Here is a 24,826-nt window from a genome sequence, read left to right on the forward strand (position 1 = left end):
AGGGGTTTTGTGCTTTCGTATTTTGGTTTGCCGAATACAAGTCTGGCTGCCGTGTTCTGGGCTGTCTAGAGTTTTTTTGAGTATTTGCTCTTTGCAGCCGGCGTAGAGTGAGTTATAATAGTCCAGATGACTAAGTACCAATGATTGTACCAGGTTGCAGAAGACATTCCTTGGAAAAAAAGGTCTGACTCTTTTTAGTTTCCACATTGAATGAAACATCTTTTTAGTAATGTTTTTCGCATGATTCTCGAGTGTTAGGTGTCGGTCAATGGTGACTCCAAGAATTTTTAAGGTGTCCGAGACTGGTAGGCTTAGTTTAGGTGTATTGATGGTGGTAAATTCCTTCTTGTTGTATTGCAAGGTGAGTACTAGGCATTGGGTTTTTTCTGCATTTAGTTTCAGTTGAAATGCATCTACCCAGGAATTCATAATATGTAGGCTTTGGTTGATTTCATAGGAGATTTCTCTTAGATCTTGTTTGAATGGGATAAAGATCGTTACATCATCAGCGTATATATATGGGTTTAGATTCTGGTTCGATAGTAGTTTAGCCAAGGGTGTCACCATTAGGTTGAATATGGTCGGTGAGAGGGGGGATCCCTGTGGAACTCCGCATTCAGGTATCCATGTAGCTGATGTAGTTGAATTTGATGTCACTTGATATGAGTGGGTGGTTAGGAACCCCTTAAACCAATTGAGAACTTTGCCTGCGATTCCGAAGTATTCGAGGATGTGTAATAAAATTCCATGGTCAACCATGTCAAATGTGCTTGACATGTCGAATTGTAGCAGTAGTATGTTGTTGCCATTTGCTATCAGTTGTTTGAGTTTGGTCATAAGCGTGATTAGTACGGTTTCTGTACTATGATTAGAGCGAAATCCCGACTGGGAATCGTGTAGTACTGAGAACTTGTTTAGATACCCCGTAAGTTGTTTGGTCACCATGCCTTCTGTTATTTTGGTGATTAAGGGAATGGATGCTACTGGTCTATAGTTTGTTAGTTCATTAGCATTTTTCTTTGCATCCTTGGGTATGGGGGTGAGTAAAATGTTACCTTTCTCCCTTGGGAAGAGTCCATATTGTAGCATAAAGTTCACATGGTTAGTTAGGTCCGTTATAAATTGTTGGGGGGCTGACTTCATGAGGTTGTTTGGGCATATATCTAATTTGCAGTGAGATTTGGCGAATCTTTTAAGTGTTTGTGAGATAAGATCTTCTGGTAGTATAGTGAATTCAGTCCAGATCCTGTCCGCTGGGTAGACTCCCGGATCTGGGTCTAGGCACTCGAGGAGTGTAGTGTATTCGATTGGGCTGGCTGGTATTTTGAGTCACAGTTGTATGATTTTCTCCTTGAAGTATTTCGCCAAGTCGTCGGCTCCTGGAGTGTCTTTGCTGTTGTTGGTGACTGGGGTAGTGTCTAATAGTTTATCCACGAGTTGGAAGAGTTTGTGAGTGTCTTTGTAATTTGGCCCAACTTCAGTTTTGTAGTATAGTCTTTTGGTTTGTCTTATGGTGTATTTGTATTTCCTTCGGAGTTGTTTCCAAGCGTTAAGGGTGGGATCGTCTTTCTTTTTGTTCTACGCACGTTCTAGTTTCCTAACTTGTGTTTTGAGTTTTTTCTGTGCGAGGTTCTGGTTTGGATTGGATTGGATTGGGGCGATGTTGTCTAGTATTAATTTACATCTATTATCCCATTTAGAGAGGAATTGGATTGTGTCTGTCTTTATTGTCCATCCGTCAATATAGATCTGTTACCAGAATTTAACCGGATCTGTTTTTCCTCTTGTGGTGTAAGTTTTTCGTGTTTGTTTGTTAAGTAGGTCTTTCATTCTCCATTGGAGGATGATGTGTGCTTTGTAATGGTCTGACCACAGTATAGGTGACCATTTAGTGTTAGTTAATATAAAGTTTGCGTCGTGGTCAAATTTGTGTGTTATGATGTCTAATGTGTGTCCTTTTTTGTGTGTTGGTTGCGTATTTGGTTCTTGTAGATCCCATAGTTGTAGGAATTCTTTGCAGTCTTGAGTACTTGTTGTGGTGAGATCTTCTAGGTGTAAGTTAATATCTCCTATTATGATGAGGTTGGAGGAAGAGATACAGGTGTTCGAGATACAGTCCATGAAGTGTGTTTGGCTATCTTGCCAGTTGCCTGGTGGTCTGTAGAGTATAACTGCGTTAAGGTGTTCCTGCAAATTTGGGTGACTTATTCTTATGGAAGCGATTTCAAGTTGTGGCAGTATGGATTCAGCTGTGTTTGTGATATTGAACTCAGATTTGTATATTATGGCTATTCCTCCTCCTCTTTTTCCGTTTCTTGTCCAGTGTGTAATTTTGTGTGTTTTCCATTCCTTTCCTAATAATACCTAACATTCTATTTGCTTTCTTATTCACCAGCGCACACTGAGCAGAGGGTTTCAATGTATTATCAACAATGACGCCTAGATCCCTTTCCTGGTCAGTGACTCCTAATGTGGAACCTTGCATTATGTAGCTATAGTTTGGGTTCCTTTTTCCCATATGCATTGCTTTGCACTTTGCTCACATTAAGCGTCATCTGCCATTTGGATGCACAGTCTCGTAAGGTTCTCTTGTAATTTTTCACAATCCTCTTGCGAAGTAACAACTTTGAATAACTTTGTGCCATCAGCAAATTTAATTACCTCACTAGTTACTCCCATCTCTAGATCATTTATAAATATGTTAAAAAGCAATGGTCCCAGCACAGATCCTTGGGGAACCCCACTGACCATTTAACCCTACTCTCTGTTTTCTGCCTTTTAACCAGTTTTTAATCCACAGTAGTACACTACCTCCTACACCATGACGTTTCAATTTCCTCTAGAGTCTTGAGGTACTTTGTCAAATGCCTTTTGAAAATCCAGATACACAATATCGACCGGCTCACCTTTATCCACATGTATGTTCACCTCTTCAAAGAAATAGATTGGTGAGGCAATATTTCCCTTGACTAAATCCATGTTGGCTTTGTCTCATTAATCCATGTTTTGAATAAGCTGTGTAATTTTCTTCTTTATGATAGTCTCTACCATTTTTCCTGGCACCAACGCGAAGCTCACTGGTCTATAATTTCCCAGATTACGTCTGGAACCTTTTTAAAAAAAATCGGCGTTACATTGGCCACCCTTCAATCTTCCGGTACCATGTTTGATTTTAAAGATAAATTACTTATTACTAAAAACAGTTCTGCAAGTTCATTTTTCAATTCTATCAGTACTCTGGGATGAATACCATCCAGTCCAGGTGATTTGCTGCTCTTCAGTTTGTCAGATTGCACTATTACATCTTCCAGGTGTATAGAGATTTCATTCAATTTCTCATTCTCGTCAGCTCTTAATATCTTTTCTGGCACCAGTATCTCTCCCAAATCTTCCTCGGTGAAAACCGAAGCAAAGAATTCATTTAATCCCTCTACTATGACTTTGTCTTCCCTGAGTGCCCCTTTTACCCCTTGGTCATCTAGCAGTCCAACCAATTCTTTTGCCGGCTTCTTGCTTTTAATATACATAAAAATTTTTTTACTATGTGTTTTTGCCTCCAATGCAGTCTTTTTTTTCAAAGTCTCTCTTTGCCTTCCTTATCAGCGCTTTGCATTTGACTCGCCATTCCTTATGCTGTTCCTTACTATTTTCAGTTGGTTCCTTCTTCCATTTCCTGAAGGATTTTCTTTAAGCTCTAATAGCTTCGCCTCATTTTTTTAACCATTCCTGCTGTCGTTTGGTCTTCCTACCTCCTTTGTTAATACATGGAATATATTTGGCCTGGGCTTCCAGGATGGTATTTTTGAACAGCATCCATGCCTGATGTAAATTTTTGACCTTTGCAGCTGCTCCTTTAAGTTTTTTTTCACTGTTCTCATTTTATCATAGTCTCCTTTTTGAAAGTTAAATGCTAATGTATCCAACTATAAACCATAAAATTCTACTGCTTTGTCACCCTCTTGTCTACAATCCATCTATCCCTTTTTCTCTTCCACCCAGCTCTCCTTGTTTCTTACCTAGCCCACCCCACCCTCTTCCTGTGAGACTGTCATTGAAATGCTTTTGTGTTTCACTTATTTATTCTGATATTTATCAACATTTGCTTATTTCTGATCTGAAGAAGGGTTATCTTTGAAAGCTAATCAAAAAATGTTAGTCCAATAAAGCAACGATACTTACCTGTAGCAGGTATTCTCCGAGGACAGCAGGCTGATTGTTCTCGCAAGTGGGGTTGACGTCCGCATCAGCCCAGGAAACGGCAAATTTTCCATAGTAAAATTTAAAAAGTTTTGCCAGAGTCTTTTGGTGCGCGAACAGTGCGCACCGCACATGCGCAGACGACTTCCCACCCGTCGCGTGAGTGTGGTTCTTCAGTTTAATCAAAAAGCATAGAAACAAACTAACAACAACTCCAAAGGGGAAGTGGGCAGGTTGGTGAGAACAATCAGCCTGCTGTCCTCAGAGAATACTTGCTATAGGTAAGTATCTTTGCTTTCTCTGAGGACAAGCAGGCTGCTTGTTCTCACAAGTGGGGTATCCCTAGCAACCAGGCTCACTCAAAACAATGAACATTGGGCCTTGCAACGGCGAGGACATAACATAGTTGTTTATGGATTCGGGTCAATCTAAGTGAAAGTGCAGCCTGGAACAGAACAAAAATGGGTCTAGGGGGGTGGAGTTGGATTCTAAACCCCGAACAGATTCTGCAGCACTGACTGCCCAAACCAACTGTCGCGTTGGGTATTCTGCTGAAGGCAGTAGTGAGATGTGAATGTGTAGACTGATGACCACGTTGCAGTCTTGCAAATCTCTTCAATGGAGGCTGACTTTAAGTGAGCCACTGACGCAGCCATGGCTCTAACATTATGAGCCGTGACATGGCCCTCTAGAGTCAGCCCAGCTTGGGCATAAGTGAAGGAAATGCAATCTGCTAGCCAATTGGAGATTGTGCGTTTTCCGATGGCGAGTCCCCTCCTGTTGGGATTGAAAGAAACAAACAACTGGGTGGACTGTCTGAAGGGCTTTGTCCGCTCCATGTAAAAGGCCAATTCTCTTTTGCAGGCCAAGGTATGCAAACTGCTTTCGCCAGGGTGGGTATGAGGATGGGGAAAGAATATTGGCAAGACAACTGACTGGTTCAGATGGAACTCCTACACCACCTTTGGCAGGGCGCGTGTGGAGGACTACTCTGTTGTGATAAAACTTGATATAAGGTGCATGCACTACCAAGGCCTGAACTCACTGACCCTACGAGCTGAAGTAACAGCCACCAAGAAAACAACCTTCCAGGTCAAGTACTTCAGATGGCAAGAATTCAGTGGCTCAAAAGGAGCTTTCATCAGCTGGGTGAGAACGACGTTGAGATCCCATGACACTGGTGGAGGTTTGACCAGGGGCTTTGACAGAAGCACACCTCTCATGAAGCGAACAACTAAAGGCTGTCCAGAGATAGGCTTACCTTCTACATGGCGATGATAAGCACTAATTGCACTAAGGTGAACTCTTATGGAGTTGGTCTTGAGACCAGACTCTGACAAGTGTAGAAGGTATTCAAGCAGAGTCTGTGTAGGACAAGAAAGAGGATCTAGGGCCTTGCTGTCACACCAGATGGCAAACCTCCTCCATTTGAAAGAGTAACACCTCTTTGGAATCTTTCCTGGAAGCAAGCAAGACTCGGGAGACACCCTCTGAAAGACCCAAGGAGGCAAATTCTAAGCTCTCAACATCCAGGCCGTGAGAGCCAGAGACTGGAGGTTGGGGTGCAGAAGTGACCCCTAGTTCTGGGTGATGAGGGTTGGAAAACACTCCAATCTCCACGGTTCCTCGGAGGACAACTCCAGAAGAAGAGGGAACCAAATCTGACGTGGCCAGAAGGGAGCAATCAGAATCATGGTTCCGCAGTCTTGCGTGAGTTTCAGCAAAGGCTTCCCTACTAGAGGTATGGGAGGATACACATACAGGATGCCTGTACCCCAATGCAGAAGAAAGGCACCTGACGCTAGTCTGTCATGGGCCTGAAGTCTGGAACAGAATTGAGGGACCTTGTGGTTGATCTGAGTGGCAAAAAGATCCACCGAGGGGGTGCCCCACGCTCGGAAGATCTTGCGGACTACGCCCATGTTCAGTGACCACTCGTGAGGTTGCATTATCCTGCTCAGCCTGTCAGCTAGACTGTTGTTTATGCCTGCCAGATAAGTGGCTTGCAGAAACATGCCGTGACAGTGTGCCCAAAGTCACATCTGGATGGTTTCCTGACACAGAGGGCGAGATCTGGTGCTCCCCTGCTTGTTCGTGTAATACATGGCAACCTGATTGTCTGTCTGAATCAGTATGATTTGGTTGGACAGCCGGTCTGTGAAAGCCTTTAGAACGTTCCAGATCGCTCGCAGTTCCAGGAGATTGATCTGAAGACCATTTTCATGAAAAGACCAGGCTGCTTGAGTGTGAAGCCCATCTACATGAGCCTCCCACCCCAGGAGGGATGCATCCATCGTCAGCACTTTTTGTAGCTGAGGAAATTGGATCAAATTATCCACCACTGAAGAGAATTTCGGAAGTCGGTGGACAGTTGGATTACATCCTCTAGACTCCCTGCAGCTTGATACCACTGGGAAGCTAGTGTTCATTGAGCTGATCTCCTGTGTAGGCGAGCCATGGGAGTCACATGAACTGTGGAGGGCATGTGCCCCAGAACTCTCAACATCTGCCAAGCCGTGATCTGTTGAGGTTCGAACTATGGAAACCAGGGACAGGAGGTTGTCTGCCCTTGCTTTGGGAAGATAAGCTCGAGCTGTCTTTGTGTTCAACAGAGCTCCAATGAATTCCAACTTTTGAACTGGGGTGAGATGAGAATTGGAGTGATTGATCATGAACCCCAGTAGTTTTAGCACTTGAATAGTCATTTGCATGGACTGTAAAGCGCCTGCCTTCGAGGTGCTCTTCACCAGCCAGTCGTCGAGATAAGGGAACACATGCACTCCCAGTCTGCTTAGCGACGCTGCGACTACCACTAGGCACTTTGTGAACACTCTGGACGCAGACGCCAGACCAAAGGGCAGTACACAGTACTGAAAGTGCTGAGCTCCCAGCTGAAATTGAAGATACGTCCTGTGAGCTGGGAGTATCGAAATGTGTGTGTAAGCATCCTTTAAGTCCAGAGAGCATAGCCAATCATTTTCTTGAATCATGGGAAGAAGGGTGCCCAGGGAAACCATCCTGAACTTTTCTCCCTGTCTTTTTCAGTACAAGGAACTACCTGGAATAGAATCCCAGCCCTTCTTCCCCTGGTGAAACGGGTTCGACCTCTTGGGCCTTCAGAAGGGCGGAGAGTTCCTCTGCAAGTACCTGTTTGTGCTGGGAACTGTAAGAATGAGCTCCCGGTGGGCAATTTGGAGGTTTGGATTCCAGATTGAGGGTGTATCCTGACCGGACTATTTGAAGGACCCACCAGTCGGAGGTTATGAGAGGCCACCTTTAGTGAAAAAATATCAACCTTTCCCCAACCAGAAAGTCCGTTCCCTGCTTTTGCTGGGGAGCAGCACGGGCCTTAGACGCATGCTGTTGACGAGAACGAGCGCGCTGGGGCTGAGCCTGAGAAGGCTGTCGAGAAGCAGGAGTGTACTTACACATAGGATGGGAATAGGGAGCACTCTTCTTCCCCCCAAAGTACCTCTTAGATGAGGAGGTAGTAGCAGAAGATGCCCGGTGGGAGAGAGAATCCAAAGCATCATTGTGCTTCTTGATCTGATCAACAAGATCCTCTACTTTTCTACCAAAAAGGTTGTCCCCCCGGCAAGGAACATCCGCAATTCGCTGCTGGACCGAATGATCCAGGTCAGAGACACGCAGCCATGAGAGTCTATGCATCACTATACCTTGCGCAGCGATCCTGGATGCTACATCAAAAGTGTCGAACGTACCTCTAACCAGGAATTTTTGACACGCCTTCTGCTGCCTGACCACCTGGCGAAAAGGCTCAGCTTGCTCCAGAGGGAGTGCATCAATCAAGCTAGACAGTTGCCTTATCAAGTCCCGCAAGTGAACGCTCGTGAAGAGCTGGTATGATTGGATCTTGGCAGCGAGCATAGCGGCCTGATACGTCTTACTCTCAAATGAATCAAGAGTCCTAGCTTCTCTGCCTGGGGGCACCGAAGCATGGTCTCTAGTACTCCTGGCTCTCTTGAGGGCGGAATCCACCACCATAGAATTGTGGGATAACTGAGATCTCATCAATCCAGGTTCACCATGGATCCGATACTGGGATACAGCTTTCTTCGGGACCACGGGGCCAGACAGAGGGACCGACCAGTTTTGCATAAGGACTTCCTTCAGTACCTTATGCAGAGGGACTGTCACAGCCTCTTTAGGTGGAGAAGAATAGTCAAGGACTTCGAGCATGTCAGTCCTGGGCTCATTCTCAACCTCTACAGGGAAGGGAATAGCCGTAGCCATTTCCCCAGACTAAAGAGGAAAAGGAAAGACTCTCCGGTGGAGATAGTCTCCTCTCTGGTGGAGGGGAAGGTTCAGAGGGAATCCCATAGGACTCATCAGAAGAAAAGTACCTGGGATCTTCCTCTGACTCCCACGAACGCTCCTGCTCAGTATCAGATAAGACCTCCGTTAAGGTACTTTGACACTGAACCTGCCTCGACGCCAAGGAGCGATATCCTCGATGGCGATGTCGAGAGGCCGACGCCTGGTCTGACTGCGGCGAAGCTCCATCCACCGATGTTGAAGGGGAATCGTCCTGGGTGGCAGATGCCGCAGGCGGCATCATGGTCGGGGACCTCACTGCAGGAGAAGGGCCAGACACCTCTGCAGCAGACGGTGCAGAAGGCGCAAGCACCCCCGACACCGAAGCTGACTGGCGTAGCAGTCCCTCCAGAAGTTCTGGAAACAAGGCCCGGATGCGCTCGTAGAGTGACGCCATCGGAGAAGGCTGTGGGGTCGGTGAAACAGGCAGTGTCAGAATCCGTAGAGGCTCGGGAGCAGGTACTGGGCTGCTAGGAGACAGACACATCGGCACCTTCTGTATCGAGGGGGAGCGATCCGCCTGGCGCCGATGCTTCTCGGGTGCCGACTCTCTCGATGACCCAGAGCTCCCGGTACTGTGTGTCGAAGGAGAACGATGATGGTGTTTCTTTGCCTTCACTCGACGCCAGTCATCGAGACTCCTTGGTACTGACGAGGAGGACGTGGAATCCTCACATCTCTTCGGGACCGGGTCCGATGAAGGTTGGTCCCGGGGGGCCTGCATAACAGGCGGCTTCGATGCAGGTGGAGACCCACTCGACGCCTCACTGCTCCCAGCGCGAGTTGGTCTTTCAGCAGCCATTACCTCTCTTCCCGACGTCGATGCTCCTTTCGATGTTGACGCTGACCTCGGTACCGATGTCAATATTGAAGGACCGGAACGAGCCCCCAAAAGCTTTTCTCGTTGGGCTTCTAAAAAATTAGAAGAAAAAAGTGAAAACTCGTTGAAGACTCTTTCTTGGGCCTGAGAGGAGCACAGAAAAAAAAAACTACCGCAACTCAACATGGAGAAAAGAAAACTGAAGAGCCACGCTCACGTGACGGGCGGGAAGTCGTCTGTGCATGCGCGGTGCGCACTATTCACGCACCAAAAGAAAATTTTCCGTTTCCTGAGCCGACGCGGACGTTGACCCCACTTGTGAAAACAAGCAGCCTGCTTGTCCTCGGAGAAAAAAAGGTTATCATCCTATTTTCTTTTTTATGTTTTTGTTTTATTTCTATTTATTACCTTGAAAAGTGGACTAACATGGCTAGCACATCACTTCACTCATAATGGCCCCCTTTTACTAAGGCGCGCCCACGTTTTTAGTGCGTTGTAAAATTGTGGGCACGCTAAAAACGTGAGCTCGCCTATGTTTGTGAAATTATGGTGTGAGGAGTCTATACTGTGAAAGTTGGACTCTTGTGGTATGGGTTCATTGACAAAGTGAGCAGCGAAACATGGTCCATGTTGGGACCCTGGAAGATTAATGAAAGAATTTGTTGGTTGAGATTGGATAATTAAAGATTTTTGACATTACAAGAAGAAGTGGTGGAAATGTTCAACTAGACCTGTTTTGGGGGGTGTGAACTTACTGCACACGTTTTTGAATGAAACTGTTTTTGTATTTTTTGATATAAAAAGGTTTATAAAGTTTTTTTTTTTTTTTGAGTATTGAGTAATCCTGGAATTTTTTTTTCTTATATAGGGGCATTTAACTACTGGCATTTAAGCACATAAATACAAGTATTCTATAAAACTGCCTAAATGCTGGGCACACCACTGACCTCCCCTGGCTCCGCAACCTTTGGAGTTGCACACTATAAAAATTTGATGAGTTTATAGAATAGGGCGTAGATCAGTTTCGTGTGGATCTGTTAGTGCTTGTTAACACCAATTATTGATAGTTATCACCAATTAAGCCAATTAATTCAGTCGCTTAACTGCGAGCCTAAATTTGGATACTGTTTATAGAATCTGGAGATGTCTTGTGTAGTGGTGATATTCAACCTCTATATCAGGGGTTCTCAACCCAGTTCTTGGGACACACCTAGCCAGTGAGGTTTTCAGGATATATACAAGGAATATGCATGAGATAAATTTGCATGCACTACCTCCATTCTATGTAAATCTCTCTCATGTAAATTCATTGTGGGTCTCCTGAAACCTGACTGGCTAGGTGTGTCCCAAGGACTGGGTTGGGAACCCTTGTGTTATATGGTGGATGTTTTCTAAGGACTGGATTGAGAATCAATAACCTATGCTGTAGGCCAATGGTTCTCAAACCTGTCCTGTGGGACCACCAGCCAGTCAGGTTTTCAGGATATTCCTAACGAATATGCATGAGACAGATTTGCATTCCTGTTCCCCCACCCCCCATTCTAGCGAAATCTCCCATATACATATTGGTTACAAAACTCAACTTCTCAGGTAAACAGTAAAAAATATAAAAACATTTTGTGAAGGCGCTTAGAAAACTGTTGTGACAAAGTGAAAAATCACATAAATAGCCACTGTTACCTATCATCGCACTTCCTCAACATTTTAAGGCAACAGTTATTTGAAATTTTCAGGCAGCAATAGTATCAAGTTTGCAATGGCACAATCTACTACTTAACATTTCTAGAGCGCTACTAGGGTTACGCAGTGCTGTACAATTTAACAAAGAGAGACAGTCCCTGCTCCAATAAGATTTCAATCCATAAACACAGTGCATCAAAGCAAGCATCATCTCTTTATAGCGCCATAGAAAAGAGCCATCTATCATCATTGGCTGCTTTTCTATGGCGCTACAAAGAGAAGATGTTTGCTTTGATGGACCAATAAGATAAGTGGTTTCATTCTTTGCCATTGTGAGCACTGTGTTTATGGATCGAAATCTTATTGGAGATTGTGCCATTGCAAACTTTATACTATTGCTGCCTGAAAATTTCAAATAACTGTTGCCTTAAAATGATGAGGAAATGCGATGATAGATAACGGTGGCTATTTATGTGATTTTTTCACTTTCGGTATGCATATTCATTGTGGATATCCTGAAAACCCGAGTGGCTGAATATACCCCAAGGACTAGATTGAAAAGCACTGATATAATGCAAGAATATCATCACTGTACAGATACCGTCTGATATTCAAAAGGGTTGAATCTGGCAGGAGAGGCCCTGCTGAGTGACCTAGCTGATGATATTCAGCGGCACTTAACCAGTTAATGACACTGAAAATTGCTGCTAACTGGCTATCCCCTAACCCAGGGGTGGGTAACCTTAGTCCTTGAGGGTCGCAACACATTCTGGTTTTCAGGATTTCCCCAATGAATATGTATGAGATCTATTTGCATGTACTGCCTCCATTGTATTCAAGAAGATCGCATGCATATTCATTGATCCCAACATATTCATTGGGGAAATCCTGAAAACTTGACTGGGTTGTTGCCCTCCCCTCCCCTAACCAGTTAGGTTAGGGGTGGGCTGGGGGTAGAGTGTTTACGTAATGGATTAGCAGTGGATTTTTAGTCCGCTAATTGGCTAACTAACCACATAAAGTTAGGACAGCAAATAGGCTGCCTTAACATTATGTGCTAAAGTTAATAGCACCTGGTTTACTTCCAGATGACTGCTAGAACCCGGCTATTCACTTCAGCCCACAGCTGTGAGCAGCTCACATGTCACTTACCACTGCAGGCTGAATATCGGAGTGGATTATTTTGTTCCAAGCCTATATGGATAGTGCCAGAGCAGTTAGAGCTGTTTTGGGCCAGAACTATCTATATCGTGCTTTGAATATTGGCAGCCAAAAGAGTTGTATTTACAGGTCACTGATAATTTGCAAAAGAAATTAAATATTTATCAGTGACCTGTAAAACTCGTGTGTCTTGTGGAGAAGTGTGATATGTGTATATTTTCTTTTGTTTATTTTACAGTTCTCAGATTACATTCACACCCAGGTTGATGCTGGCAAAGGGAAATTAGCACCTGGCTTTGACGCTGCAAAGATAATTGAAAATATGTTCAAAAATCAGGACCGCAACAATGATGGGAAAATTACAGCAGAGGAGTTCAAACTGAAAGACCAGGAGCCCAACAAGACTCATGATGAACTGTAGAATACAGAGGACAAGCTGCTAGCATGTTTGTGAAAACGTCTGGCTGCATGCACATGGTGTGACATTGGCTGGATTTTTATGAACGGTTGATTAGCAAAGGTCAGAGCTAATATGATGGGTGAAAAGAAAGAACACTGGTTACATTTTATTTTTAATAATCAATACCAAGTGCCTTTATGTGGGATTTAGAAGCAAAGAAAATGTTTTGGTGGGATTATACTTTTGTTTTTTAGACTGTTGAAAATTAGTGAAGCCTGAACTGGATGGGGAGAGGCTGTCAGAAAATGCATTAGATCCCAAATTTGGCAAACTTAGTTGGGATTCTTTGGCTTACTAATAAGGAATGCACTAAGTGTGGCTTGCTGTATTACTTCCATTTGGCTTCACAAAAATAAAGGTCAAAAACATAAGGTATAAACGATCCCTTTTCTTGAAGTAATGAAGAGAATATAGCAGATGCATAGCTAAGTGGGGTGCATGGGGGGCAGGTGCTCCCCCAAATGGATTTTGAATAAAATGGCGCCGATGTGAATCAGCCCTGTCTGCTCCCCGACATCAAAACCTGGCTACGCTTCTGGAATGTAGTTCTTGACAGCTAGTTATAGATGTATTAACTTTGATGAAAAGGTATCAGTTTCAACTTGTTTGTTCTCTTTTGTTACAAGAATGAGGAAGGAAGTAGTTTGTTATGTTTTTGTAATGTAGGATAATGGTCCGATTGCATTCCTAGATTCAAGATTTCATGCTCCATCTAGGAATCTGTTTTAAAGACCTCTGTACCCCTGGTGGGCCCTATGGCATTAAAACAAATTGAGAATCTTTCTCCTTTTTTAATGGATAAAGATGGTGATTTGGGCTGCTTGAGTGACAAATGTCTGTTCATTTTTTTGTAGCACAAGTGGACAACCTGGTTTGACCTTCATGCTATTAAGTTGCACGCCATCAAAATGTTTTTTTTTTTGTCTTGTCATTTTAACTTTTTTTGTAAAACAAACCAACCACAGGTCTGTCAGTTGCAGCTCCAGACAATCTTTTGATAAAATATTGACAAACAACTCTGACTTGTACTTTCTTTGTGGGATACTGAGGGAGATTGTGTGAGCACTACTTATGTATTTGCTGTCATAAAGGGTTTGGACCCAGATTTGCTGATTTTATTACCTTGAGAACTAGACACTGAATGGGAGTCAGTGAGGGTATTTCTAGGATCATCGGGCTAGTGATCTTTCTCCACCCCAACCCCCAATTTTTTTACTCCATTAAATAGTCACAAAATAACATCTTTAAGAGGAGAGCATATAGGAATGCATAGGCACAGTTCAGGAGCTGTTTCTTTTTTCTCCTTCCCCCCCACCAAACAATACCTAGGTTTGGGAAATTTAGATAGGATAGTAAGTTTTTATTTATCTTGTATTGCACAGTGACTTTTTATGTCACTTCCTGTTCTTTGCTTACATACTTCCTCTCCATGGCTTTTGATTAATCAGCATCCATTAACAAAAATTAAAACAAAGTCAGGTTAGGATGCTGTACTTGCTTACCCACCTTTTTCAGCTACACACAGGTGAAGACCGAGAAATGAAACATCTCCTATGCACAAAGCATTCTTTAATGTTTAAATCTTCTCTTTTGCTCCTCCCTGACAGCAGTGTATGCATAGCAGAAGGGTGACACGTAAGCCAGAACTGGCACTATAGGACCTATTAGTGCAGTTCCAATCCAGACCCCAAAATGGTGTCAAAGAAACAGGGCTGCTGTGCCATCCTTTGGACCTCTGCCATAACCCAGCTCTAGTAATGGCAGTTAGCATAGGAGTTGGCTTTGTGGGTGCCTGAGCACCCCCAATATTGAGAACATTCCTTCTGTGTGTCCAGGCAGGGGTTATTTCCATTGGGCTTAGCACCCCCAATAATTTTGAAAAGGTGGCTCCTATGGCAGGCAGCATGGTGCCTGTGAGTCAGTGAATATTCGAGGCCTTGCCCCTTCCTCCAGCGTGGAAACCAATACAAAATCCTGGGGTTGGTGCTGACTGCTGCTTGCATGATTTAAATAAGCATGGGGGAGGGGAGTAGGATGGAAGTCTTCTATTTTGGTTTCATCATCTGCTGGGGTCTTGCGAATTTTTAAGTGTTAACGGGGAGGACTGCATTCATTTTATCTGCTAACAAAGTAGACATGACCAAGCTAAACTTTGTTGTCAGGTATGGGTGGTAAACCTCTGTGCTTTCTGCTGTTCATGGTCCTTGTAAACACAGGATAGCAATGTATTTCTTCTACATTTATTCTTATGTAATAGAGATGCTAGGTAGTCAAATTTGAGGGGGTAATTTATTAACGGCACTTATTAATGCATGCTATTTACCACAAAGCCTATTTCATGCGGTAGGGCTTGTAGTAAACAACACATTAAGGATATTAGCACATGCTGAGGTAAGTATATTTTGCCCTTTAAAAAAAAGTACTATTATATGCTGTTTCAAAAATAGCTCTTTGTTAAAGTTGGAAGTGCTACGCTGCAGTTCCTACTTCTGTCTCAAAAAATGGGATCATAGGTCCCCAGTCAGCAGCAGTGAATCACCACCAATTTAGCATTGAGCTTTGATTTCTAGCTATAGTTTAAGTATCTAATTGTCTAAAGAGAGGCAAAAGAAAATTTCAAGGCTACTTACCACTTGAAAAGGTTTTTTTTTTTGCAGTTATTCCTATATTTCACCTGCACACTACTACTACTACTACTATTTAGCATTTCTATAGCGCTACAAGGCATACGCAGCGCTGCACAAACATACAGACCATTATCACTTCTAAATGTATTATGCTCCAAGCAGGAGAACCCATGGGGAATGAAATTTTGAGAAGGGAAGATGTTTTTTCTTATTTTTGAAAGTCATAGTTCATGTAGTGTAAGCCGTGCTTGATTATCTTATTAATATGCTGTCTGCAGAGAAAAAAAGTTGGCTTGAGTAAGCTAGTCTATACACATAGATTAGTTTCCTTTGAATACAGTTTCTACCCTCAAAGTATCTTGGTGGAAGGCAAGGACATAGCTACCATTGAGCAAGCGGAGCAAAAAGCCAGGGCCCTCTTCCTCGACCCAGACTGGCAAGCAACACTCCCCTGTCCTGGAATAGGACAAAGCCAGCAGAAACAAAATAGCAGTGCAGGACCTTGGAGGCCATGCATATTGGTTCTGCCACCTCTGACATAAAGTGTTGCATTGGAGGGGGGACAGAACCAAAAGACAATGGGTGTGCACAGGCAAGCGTAAAGCCCCCTACTGCTATTTTCTGTTTTTGGCCAGTGGCACCATTGAAAAGGTGGTGAGGGAAAATAATGAAGTTGTGGGGGGGAGAGGGAGTAGATCTGGGGAGATGCGAGACCTGGAAATGGAAGGGGAGATCAGGGAGATAGAAAGGGAGATGAGGGAAGATGCTGGGAAGAGGTGCTGGATGAAGGGAAAGGGAAGAGAGGAGAGATGGTGGACATGGGTGGGGGATATGAAAAGAAATAGATAAAAAATTGACTGGATTGAGAGACAGAAACATAAATGGAAAAAAGCTGAACATGAAAGATCAATGTCAAGAGATAGATGAAGGGAAGGAAATAAAAAAGTTTGGAGAGAAGACCCAGAGACTGGCACTAATATGATTAGAAAAATAAAATCACCAGATGACAAAGGTAGAAAAAAATAATTTTATTTTCCATTTAGTGTTTGGAATATGTCAGCTTTGTTTTCCACAGTGACTGTAGGGATCTGTAATATTCTCCAAGGACAAGCAGGCCATTATTTCTCACAATTGGTTAACGCAGTCCTATATTGCCTGGTTTGGAGCTTATGACAAGCTTAATAGAGTTTTGTGGAGCACAAGACATGGTCCACTGCACAAGCACCTTCCCACCCGCCACGAGAGCACAGTTACCGCAGTTGTTTTTCTACTGCGGGGAGGAGAAGCTGCATCTGTGGTTTCTCTCTTTACTCCTGGTCTGGAAGAGCTACTTTTTTGTGCCTTTTGTGTTTTTTTCACTGTTATTTGCGCTGCTTGTTCTCGGTTCCCCTCTTCCCATAATCTTTTAGTTCCTTTTTGCCCAGTTTTAGGATTTCTTTATTTTTTCATGTCTTAGGCCGCATTTAGGCCTTGACTTTGGCTGGGTTCTTCCCTTGCCCTTTTTTGGTGCCTTGCCCCTTTTTTCAGGCACTATCGTGTCTTTTGATTTGGCTGTGGAAGTTTTTCTGTCCGTGTCCACTAAAGTTACCAGTGGCTTTAAGAACCCATTCTTGGTGTCTTAAGTGTTTAGGGCCCGACCATAGCCCTTGTAACTCTGTCCTTCGGATGAAGAAGACGACTCTGGTATCTAGACAGGCTCAATGCAAAAAGATTTTTGGAGCCAGGTCCAAGTCCTCAACATAGGCATCGGCATTGGGAGCATCGGATCACATGGCTGTTTCAAGACCTAGCCACTGGGAGCAGTAGTGCATCGAGTGGGTCTCCACCAATCTTGGCACGCCAACTGCTGGGCAGGACCCCTAGGACCAGCCAGTGTCGGACCTGACCCTGAGGTGACGTGAGGATTCAACTGAAGCTTTGCATGGTGCTGGGGTGTTGACGTGTACTTGTGGGACTCGGTGCACAAGCTGTTGGACTTTGCAGACTCACTCCCACCGGAGCAGGCTGAGTCAGTATGACAGTTGTCCAAGCAGCAGAAGGCATGTCATAAGTTCTTGGCCGGGGTGCCTACGACACCTTTGCACAGACTCTCTTGGCTGCTTGTTTTTGACTTGGAACAGTTGGTTCAGCAGAGTTTGGCAGATACCCCATGCCGGGGAGGATAACATTTTTGGAGAGAAGGTTGAGGTCGCTGACCAAATCAAGAAGCATGCTGATAGCATCTCTTCTCTCTCCTGGGCGCCATCTGCAGCAGCCACTTAGCACACAGTGCCAGTGAATCAGAGATAACGCTTGCATGTGCACACCAGAGTGTTCCAAGTTCCAACTTCTAATCCTTCCTTGCCTGCAGTGCTGCACCTTGAACCCTGAGAGAGAGAGAGCCAACCAGAATTTTTTTTAATGTACCATTAAATTTTTGTGGGACTGAGTGGGAACAGGTTAAAGTCTTGCAGGGACGGGTTAAATTCTTGTGGGATGGGTAAGATTTCTGTCCCTGTGCAACTCTCTAGACCAGACAGGGCTACCCTCTCTCCCCACTTCTGCTTGTTATGTCTCTCAAACCACTGCTGTGGGTGATTAATTCTGATCCTCAAATACCTGGGGTAGTCATGCAAGGTTTTCAAATTAAGTCTCTAGCTTTTGCTGATGATTGTACCGACTAATCAGCTATTATTGAAGATTATAGGGCCCTTTCAGGATTTACTTTATATTTGGCAAAATCTAAGACCTTATCATTAATGGCCAGCGTGCGTTCTGGTTGGGTAGGGCTGTTTCCTCTCTAGTAGAAGAACCGCACCCTTCGTTATCTGGGTGTTCTCATCCCTAGTGATGTTGGTTCTCTTTATTCTAAAAATGTGAATCTGTTATTGGAGGAAACCCATCTGAAACCAGGTTTGGAGGTTTTATCCTCTTTCACTGTGGGGCTGAATAGCGCTGTTTAACATACTCATAGTACCAAAGTGGTTGTATATGTTTCAGATGCTGCCATTGTTTTTGCACCACCTAGAAGAGCCCTGCAACTTTTTCTTTAGCACAGCAAAAAGCCCCGATTACCGACAGAGAAATTGCAGATTCCTAAGGCTCATGGAGGCATGAGCTTGCTCAGCCTCTGATTGACCATAGCTAGTGGAATGAGGCACCTTAATGATTGGTCTTGAGACACCCAAGATTTATCATTAACAGAAACAGAACTGGAAACAGCCTTGGTCCCTAAGTTACATTTTAGTTATCTGCTTCATGCTAAGCACTGGCTTCCTCCAGGTACCTTTAAGAACTATCCTGTTTTGAAAGCAGGGAGAGCAGGTTGGTGCTGGGTATGTAACCGATATCATTTCTCCCCTTGTGTTATTCCCTTCATTTCTATCTAACAATTCAGATTTTTTTTTTCCAGGTGAGGGTTCCACAGTTTTTAGTACATTGGCACATAGAGGTGTTAAGTTTCTTTTTCAGGTGGTGACTGAGGAGGGCAAGATGCGCCCATTTGCCAAACTTGAACAAATATATCACCTTCCCAGTAGGGACCTTTTTTTTTTTGTGCATATTTACAGTTAAAACATTATGTTCACTCTCTAACCTGAGAGGACCTGACAGAAGATGTTCAAGATCCATCTCAGATGCTTATACTCTGGGTTCCCAACAATGTGTGCCCCTAATATTTCATCATCGATTTTTACAGGACACCACTGTAGACTTAGATTATGTGGTGTTGGCCAGAGCATGGAATGCAGATTTACAGATGGAGATTTCTTCCTCATTATTACAAACATTTAGTCTTGCATTTCAAAAATGGGTTGGATCATTGCCTCACTGCGAACTATTGTACAAATTTGATCTCCAGTTGCATCTCTCTCCTGATTGGGCAGCGATGGGACTTGCCCTAGATGCCAGATTATTCCTGCAAAGGGTATATATTTTGGACTTCTGCGACAGTGAACAGATGTAAGAAGCAGATTTTGGGTGCCTTTTATAATATGTGAACTTCCTCTGTTCGCTGTATAGCCTTAATTCTGTTTGACTCCTATGTTTTTTGATGCTGCATTTCCTCCTGGGGGCAGGGCCTTCCTTTGTAGTGCTATCCTAAAAGTGATCTTGTACGAGTGGAACCATCTCTGCAACGCTGGAGATCGTACCTGATACATGGATACCCAGGATACATGACAGATTTAATAGACTTACCAACTAGAAATACATCCAAATCGACACGGACATACCTAAACCTGCACTACCCAAGCTGCAAAGGACTTAAATACGCATCCAGTTTCTCCTACATAAGCACACAACTGTGGAATGCATTACCAAAATCCTTGAAAACGACGTATGACCATCTATCCTTCCGAAAAATACTAAAAACCAACTTGTTCAAAAAGGCTTACCCTACTGAACCAACCTAAATGCCGGATCTCAGCAACATAACATAACCAAATTACATAATGGTCATAATACAATTCTTCCACTGTTCGATTCCCAAATGTTGCTATGCCACATGAACTTTATCTTACCATAACATCACCTTGTATTTGTTAACACCGGAGTTTGCTAACGCGTCTCCGGTATTATGTAAGCCACATTGAGCCTGCAAATAGGTGGGAACATGTGGGATTTTTGTTGTTGTTACATTTGTACCCCGCACTTTCCCACTCATGGCAGGCTCAATGCGGCTTACATGGGGCAATGGAGGGTTAAGTGACTTGCCCAGAGTCACAAGGAGCTGCCTGTGCCTGAAGTGGGAATCAAACTCGGTTCCCCAGGACCAAAGTCCACCACCCTAACCACTAGGATACAAATGTAACAAATAAAATAAAATTTACCAGACACACCTGGAGTGTCTAAGAATTTAGGATTTTACCAACGCTTGATGGACTAAGTTCTGTTTAATTTGGGAGCCCTTTTGGCAAACATTGACTGTGCAGGCCTGTAGTCAGCTTCTAAATATGTGATTATTGGGGTTTTCCATTTTCTTATGGTGCCAGTGTGCCGGGGGAGGGGGGGGGACTTAATAAAAGAAAAATTAGTCTTTCTTTCACAAATTAGTCTTTCTTTCACTGTTCCATTACTAATGTCTGATTTCATTGTGGTTGGTTTTTTTTAGTGGTTTGTTTAATAAAAATGACAAACATAAAATGCATAAAATTACCTCTTGCTTACACTGTCTTTTTTGCAAATATGAAGGAGTGGTGGCAGAGAGGACATAAAAAAGTGGCAACTGCAGAAAATACTGGTATAAATTGGATGCATTTGTGGAACAAATGTAGAAGTAAGCATTTTGGAGTTTTTATCTCTGATGCCAATGTTTGTGGTAGTGTTTGCAAATTGTTGAAAGATGTTAATAAAGAGATTAGAGAAAAACAAAATCACAACTGTTGTCCAAAATGTTCTATTGGGTAATGCAAAAATTCATTTGCCTGCCCCTGCCCCCGCTCACTGGAGAAATTACACCCTGTGCTGATGGCTCAATATTTGAAGGCTAGCTTCTTGAAGCTGGCCTTAAATTTAGTGAAAAAGTCACAAAGCATGGCCTTTAGGAATTGAATTGCTCTTACTGACATCACAGTGGTCCTTCCTAACATAAATGAAGCACATTTTTGAGATATTCAGTGATCACTTTCCATGTACACTTAGGACAGAATTTATCAGGGTAAGACAAATAAATGCAAAATCAAAAGAAAAATTATGTTAAGAATAAATATTTACAAGACAAATGATTGGAGACCTCACAACCTGATTTTTTGGGACAATACAGTAGGAAAGCAGAACACTCTAAAATAAAATGAAACCATAAAAAGGTAAAAAAACCAAAAACTAGGAAACTCCAGTGGATAAAATAATAATGTCTGATAGACAACAGAAGGAAAAATGCCAACACCACAGTGGTGTAGCTCTCTTGGCTCAGGCCCACCTAGCTGCAGCACCCCACATCAACATCTCTGTGGCATCTCGGCATTTGCATGCCTGGCCCTGAACCCCGTCCCTCCCTGGTGTACCTTACCAGAGTCCTTGGCACCTGCAGTGATTCAATTATTGTTGCCTGCGCCAGCCCTGCAGGATTCATCAGTTGGGTCCCACCAGACAGGAAATGATGAAAGCGAGGGCGGGACCCGGTCGATGAAAGCCTGCAGGGCCGGCCCAGGCAGCAATATTTGAATCACTACAGGTGCTGGGGAAACCTGTAACATAGTAGATGACGGCAGAAAAAGACCTGCATGGTCCATCCAGTCTGCCCAAGACAAACTCATATGTGTATACCTTACCTTGAATTTGTACCTGTCCTTTTCAGGGCACAGACCATATAAGTCTGCCCAGCAGTATTTCCCGCCTCCCAACCACCAGTCCCGCCTCCCATCACCGGCTCTGGTACAGACCGTATAAGTCTGCCCTCCCCTATCCTCGCCTCCCAACCACCACCCCCTCTTCCCCCCACCTGCTCCGCCACCCAATTTCAGCTAAGCTTCTGAGGATCCATTCCTTCTGCACAGGATTCCTCTATGCATATCCCACGCATGTTTGAACTCCGTTACCGTTTTCATCTCCACCACCTCCCGCGGGAGGGCATTCCAAGCGTCTACCACCCTCTCTGTGAAAAAATACTTCCTGACATCTTTCCTGAGTCTGCCCCCCTTCAATCTCATTTCATGTCCTCTCGTTCTACCGCCTTCCCATCTCCGGAAAAGATTCGTTTGCGGATTAATACCTTTCAAATATTTGAACGTCTGTATCATATCACCCCTGTTCCTCCTTTCCTCCAGGGTGTACATGTTCAGGTCAGCAAGCCTCTCTTCATACGTCTTGGAACGTAAATCCCATACCATCCTCGTAGCTTTTCTTTGCACCGCTTCCATTTTTTTTTAACATCCTTCGCAAGATACGGCCTCCAAAACTGAACACAATACTCCAGGTGGGGCCTCACCAACTTCTTATACAGGGGCATTAAAACCTCCTTTCTTCTGCTGGTCACTCCTCTCTCTATACAGCCTAGCAATCTTCTAGCTACTGCCACCGCCTTGTCGCACTGTTTCGTCGCCTTCAGGTCCTCAGATACTATCACCCCAAGATCCCTCTCCCCGTCCGTGCCTATCAGACTCTCCCCGCCTAACACATACGTCTCCCTTGGATTTCTACTCCCCAAGTGCATCACTTTGCATTTCTTCGCATTGAATTTTAATTGCCAAACGTTAGACCATTCTTCTAGCTTCTTCAGATCTTTTTTCATGTTTTCCACACCCTCCGGGGTGTCCACTCTGTTGGAAATCTTGGTGTCATCCGCAAAAAGGCAAACTTTACCTTGTAACCCTTCGGCAATGTCACTCACAAATATATTGAACAGAATCGGCCCCAGCACCGATCCCTGAGGCACTCCACTACTCACCTTTCCTTCCTCCGAGCGAACTCCATTCACCACCACCCTCTGGCGTCTGTCCGTCAACCAGTTCCTAATCCAGTTCACCACTTCGGGTCCTATCTTCAGGTCGTCTAGTTTATTTAAGAGCCTCCTGTGGGGAACCGTGTCGAAAGCCTTGCTGAAATCTAAGTAGATGACGTCCATAGCACGTCCTTGATTTAATTCTCCTGTCACCCAGTCAAAGAATTCAATGAGATTCGTTTGGCACGATTTCCCTTTGGTGAAACCATGTTTTCACCTACCCTACCCCACATCAACATCGCTCCTCCTCCGCGGCATCCCAGCATCCCCGTCACCTGCAGTGATTCAATTATTGCTGCCTGCACCAGCCTTGCAGGCTTCCATCGGCCAGGTCCCACCCTCGCTTTCATCATTTCCTGTCTGGTATGACGCAGCTGATGAAGCCTGCAGGGCCGGCACAGGCAGCAATAATTGAATCACTGCAGGTGCTAGGGACGCCTGTAAGGTACACCAGGGAGGGACGGGGGTTCAGCGATGGGCGGGCAGACCCATTCTTGGCTAAGGCCCACCCAGCGGTAGAACCCTACAACCCCACATCAACATCTCTCCTCCGCAGCATCACAGCATCTGCCAGCCTGTCGCTGAACCCCATCCCTCCCTGGTGTATCTTACAGGCGTCCCTAGCACCTGCAGTGATTCAATTATTGCTGCCTGTGCCGGCCCTGCAGGCTTCATCAGCTGCGTCATACCAGACAGGAAATGATGAAAGCGAGGGTGGGACCTGGCCGATGGAAGCCTGCAAGGCTGGTGCAGGCAGCAATAATTGAATCACTGCAGGTGACAGGGATGCTGGGATGCCGCGGAGGAGGAGCGATGTTGATGTGGGGTAGGGTAGGTGAAAAAATCTATAATTTTTAAAAATATCTTTGGGGGGGGGGGGGGGGCTGGGGACTGTGGAGTGCTGTGCCGTGGAAGGGCCCATTTAAGTTAGCTCTGGACCCATCCAAAATACTGGGTCTGGCTACGCCACTGCAACACCAGAGAGAAAATTGCAAAATTTGCTGGAATGTTTCCCATTGAGCAGTTGAAAAAAAAAAAGAAGCTCTTATGTTGTTTTTATCAGCTGTTTCTTTTTCTCTAAAACCTGATTTTTATGTACATTTCTTAAATTGTAATCTGCTTTGAAGCTAATTGATAATAAGATGGATAATAAATACTAATATAGGGATCCTTTAACTAAGCTGCAGTAAGCACTAGTGTGTGCTTACTACAGGTTAAAAAGGCACTACCGCGGGACATGGCATTTTAACATGGGGGGCGTGCCCTGCACTAATCAATTAGTGTGTGAGCATTGGCGCGTGCTGATTAGCACAGGAGCCCCCCCCCCCCCCCCCGCCTACAAAATAGGTGTTGGTAAGGGCTCCTACGCTAATGGCCACTTGATAACTGGTAAATTAGTGTGTGGCCATTAATGGAAAAAAAGAAATTGCGGCCATTTTACAGCCACGCAAAGTGCCTCAGTGCATGGGAAACCCAGGTACCAAAAATAGCATAGGTCACTTTTTAGCGCAGCTTAGTAAAAGGGTCCCATAGTATAGTGCTACAAGTCCTGCACATGTGCAGAAAATAAATTCTAGTCCTTTCTAAAAAAGCACAGAAAATTTGTACCATGTATGGCGATATCAAAATAATGCAATAATCCATTAAGCCCAGCATCCCAACCTATCCGCAACAGTGACCAGTTTGGATCTCCTGGATCACCTATCAAATCTTAAACAGGAAAACCCATTCGATGTTGCTGGCAAAGGCTCTCTGGCTAAATTATGTTTCATGAACCTGCTGCTTGCTACTGGTTTCAGGCAATGAATCTCGCCATCACAACTGCCCCCCCCCCCCCCCAAAATAAACAAAACAACCCCCCCTCCCAAACCAAAACCTACAAACCCCCAAACACCCCCCAACCCCCAAAACTAAAGAAGTCTAGAAGGATATAACAGGCACACAAATACCATGTGTTTTTTAATGTGCAATACCAATCAGGATAGCATCTTTTATTTTCAACTGTTGTAAAGGCAATTCTGACCTCTACAAAAAAAAACAGACAGTTCAAACATACATTTGGCCACTTAAAAAAAAAACTTTACGCCTTGATTTCTTTTAAAATGCAAAAATGGAAATAAAGAAATAGA

At 44.2% G+C, this 24,826-nt stretch overlaps 1 protein-coding gene across 1 annotated transcript in view; it reads left to right on the forward strand.

The window, feature by feature from the left end:
* FKBP9 (FKBP prolyl isomerase 9) overlaps positions 1-14,666 on the forward strand; it is a 125,307-nt gene extending 110,641 nt beyond the window's left edge. Inside the window, exon 10 of the mRNA XM_030204458.1 lies at positions 12,432-14,666. Coding sequence (XP_030060318.1) covers positions 12,432-12,614 — 183 coding nt within the window. The 3' untranslated portion in view covers positions 12,615-14,666. The remainder of the gene's footprint in view (positions 1-12,431) is intronic.
* Positions 14,667-24,826: the final 10,160 nt, after the last annotated feature.

The sequence above is a fragment of the Microcaecilia unicolor genome, chromosome 1 (assembly GCF_901765095.1).
Source record: "Microcaecilia unicolor chromosome 1, aMicUni1.1, whole genome shotgun sequence".
Taxonomy (NCBI): Eukaryota; Metazoa; Chordata; class Amphibia; order Gymnophiona; family Siphonopidae; genus Microcaecilia; species Microcaecilia unicolor.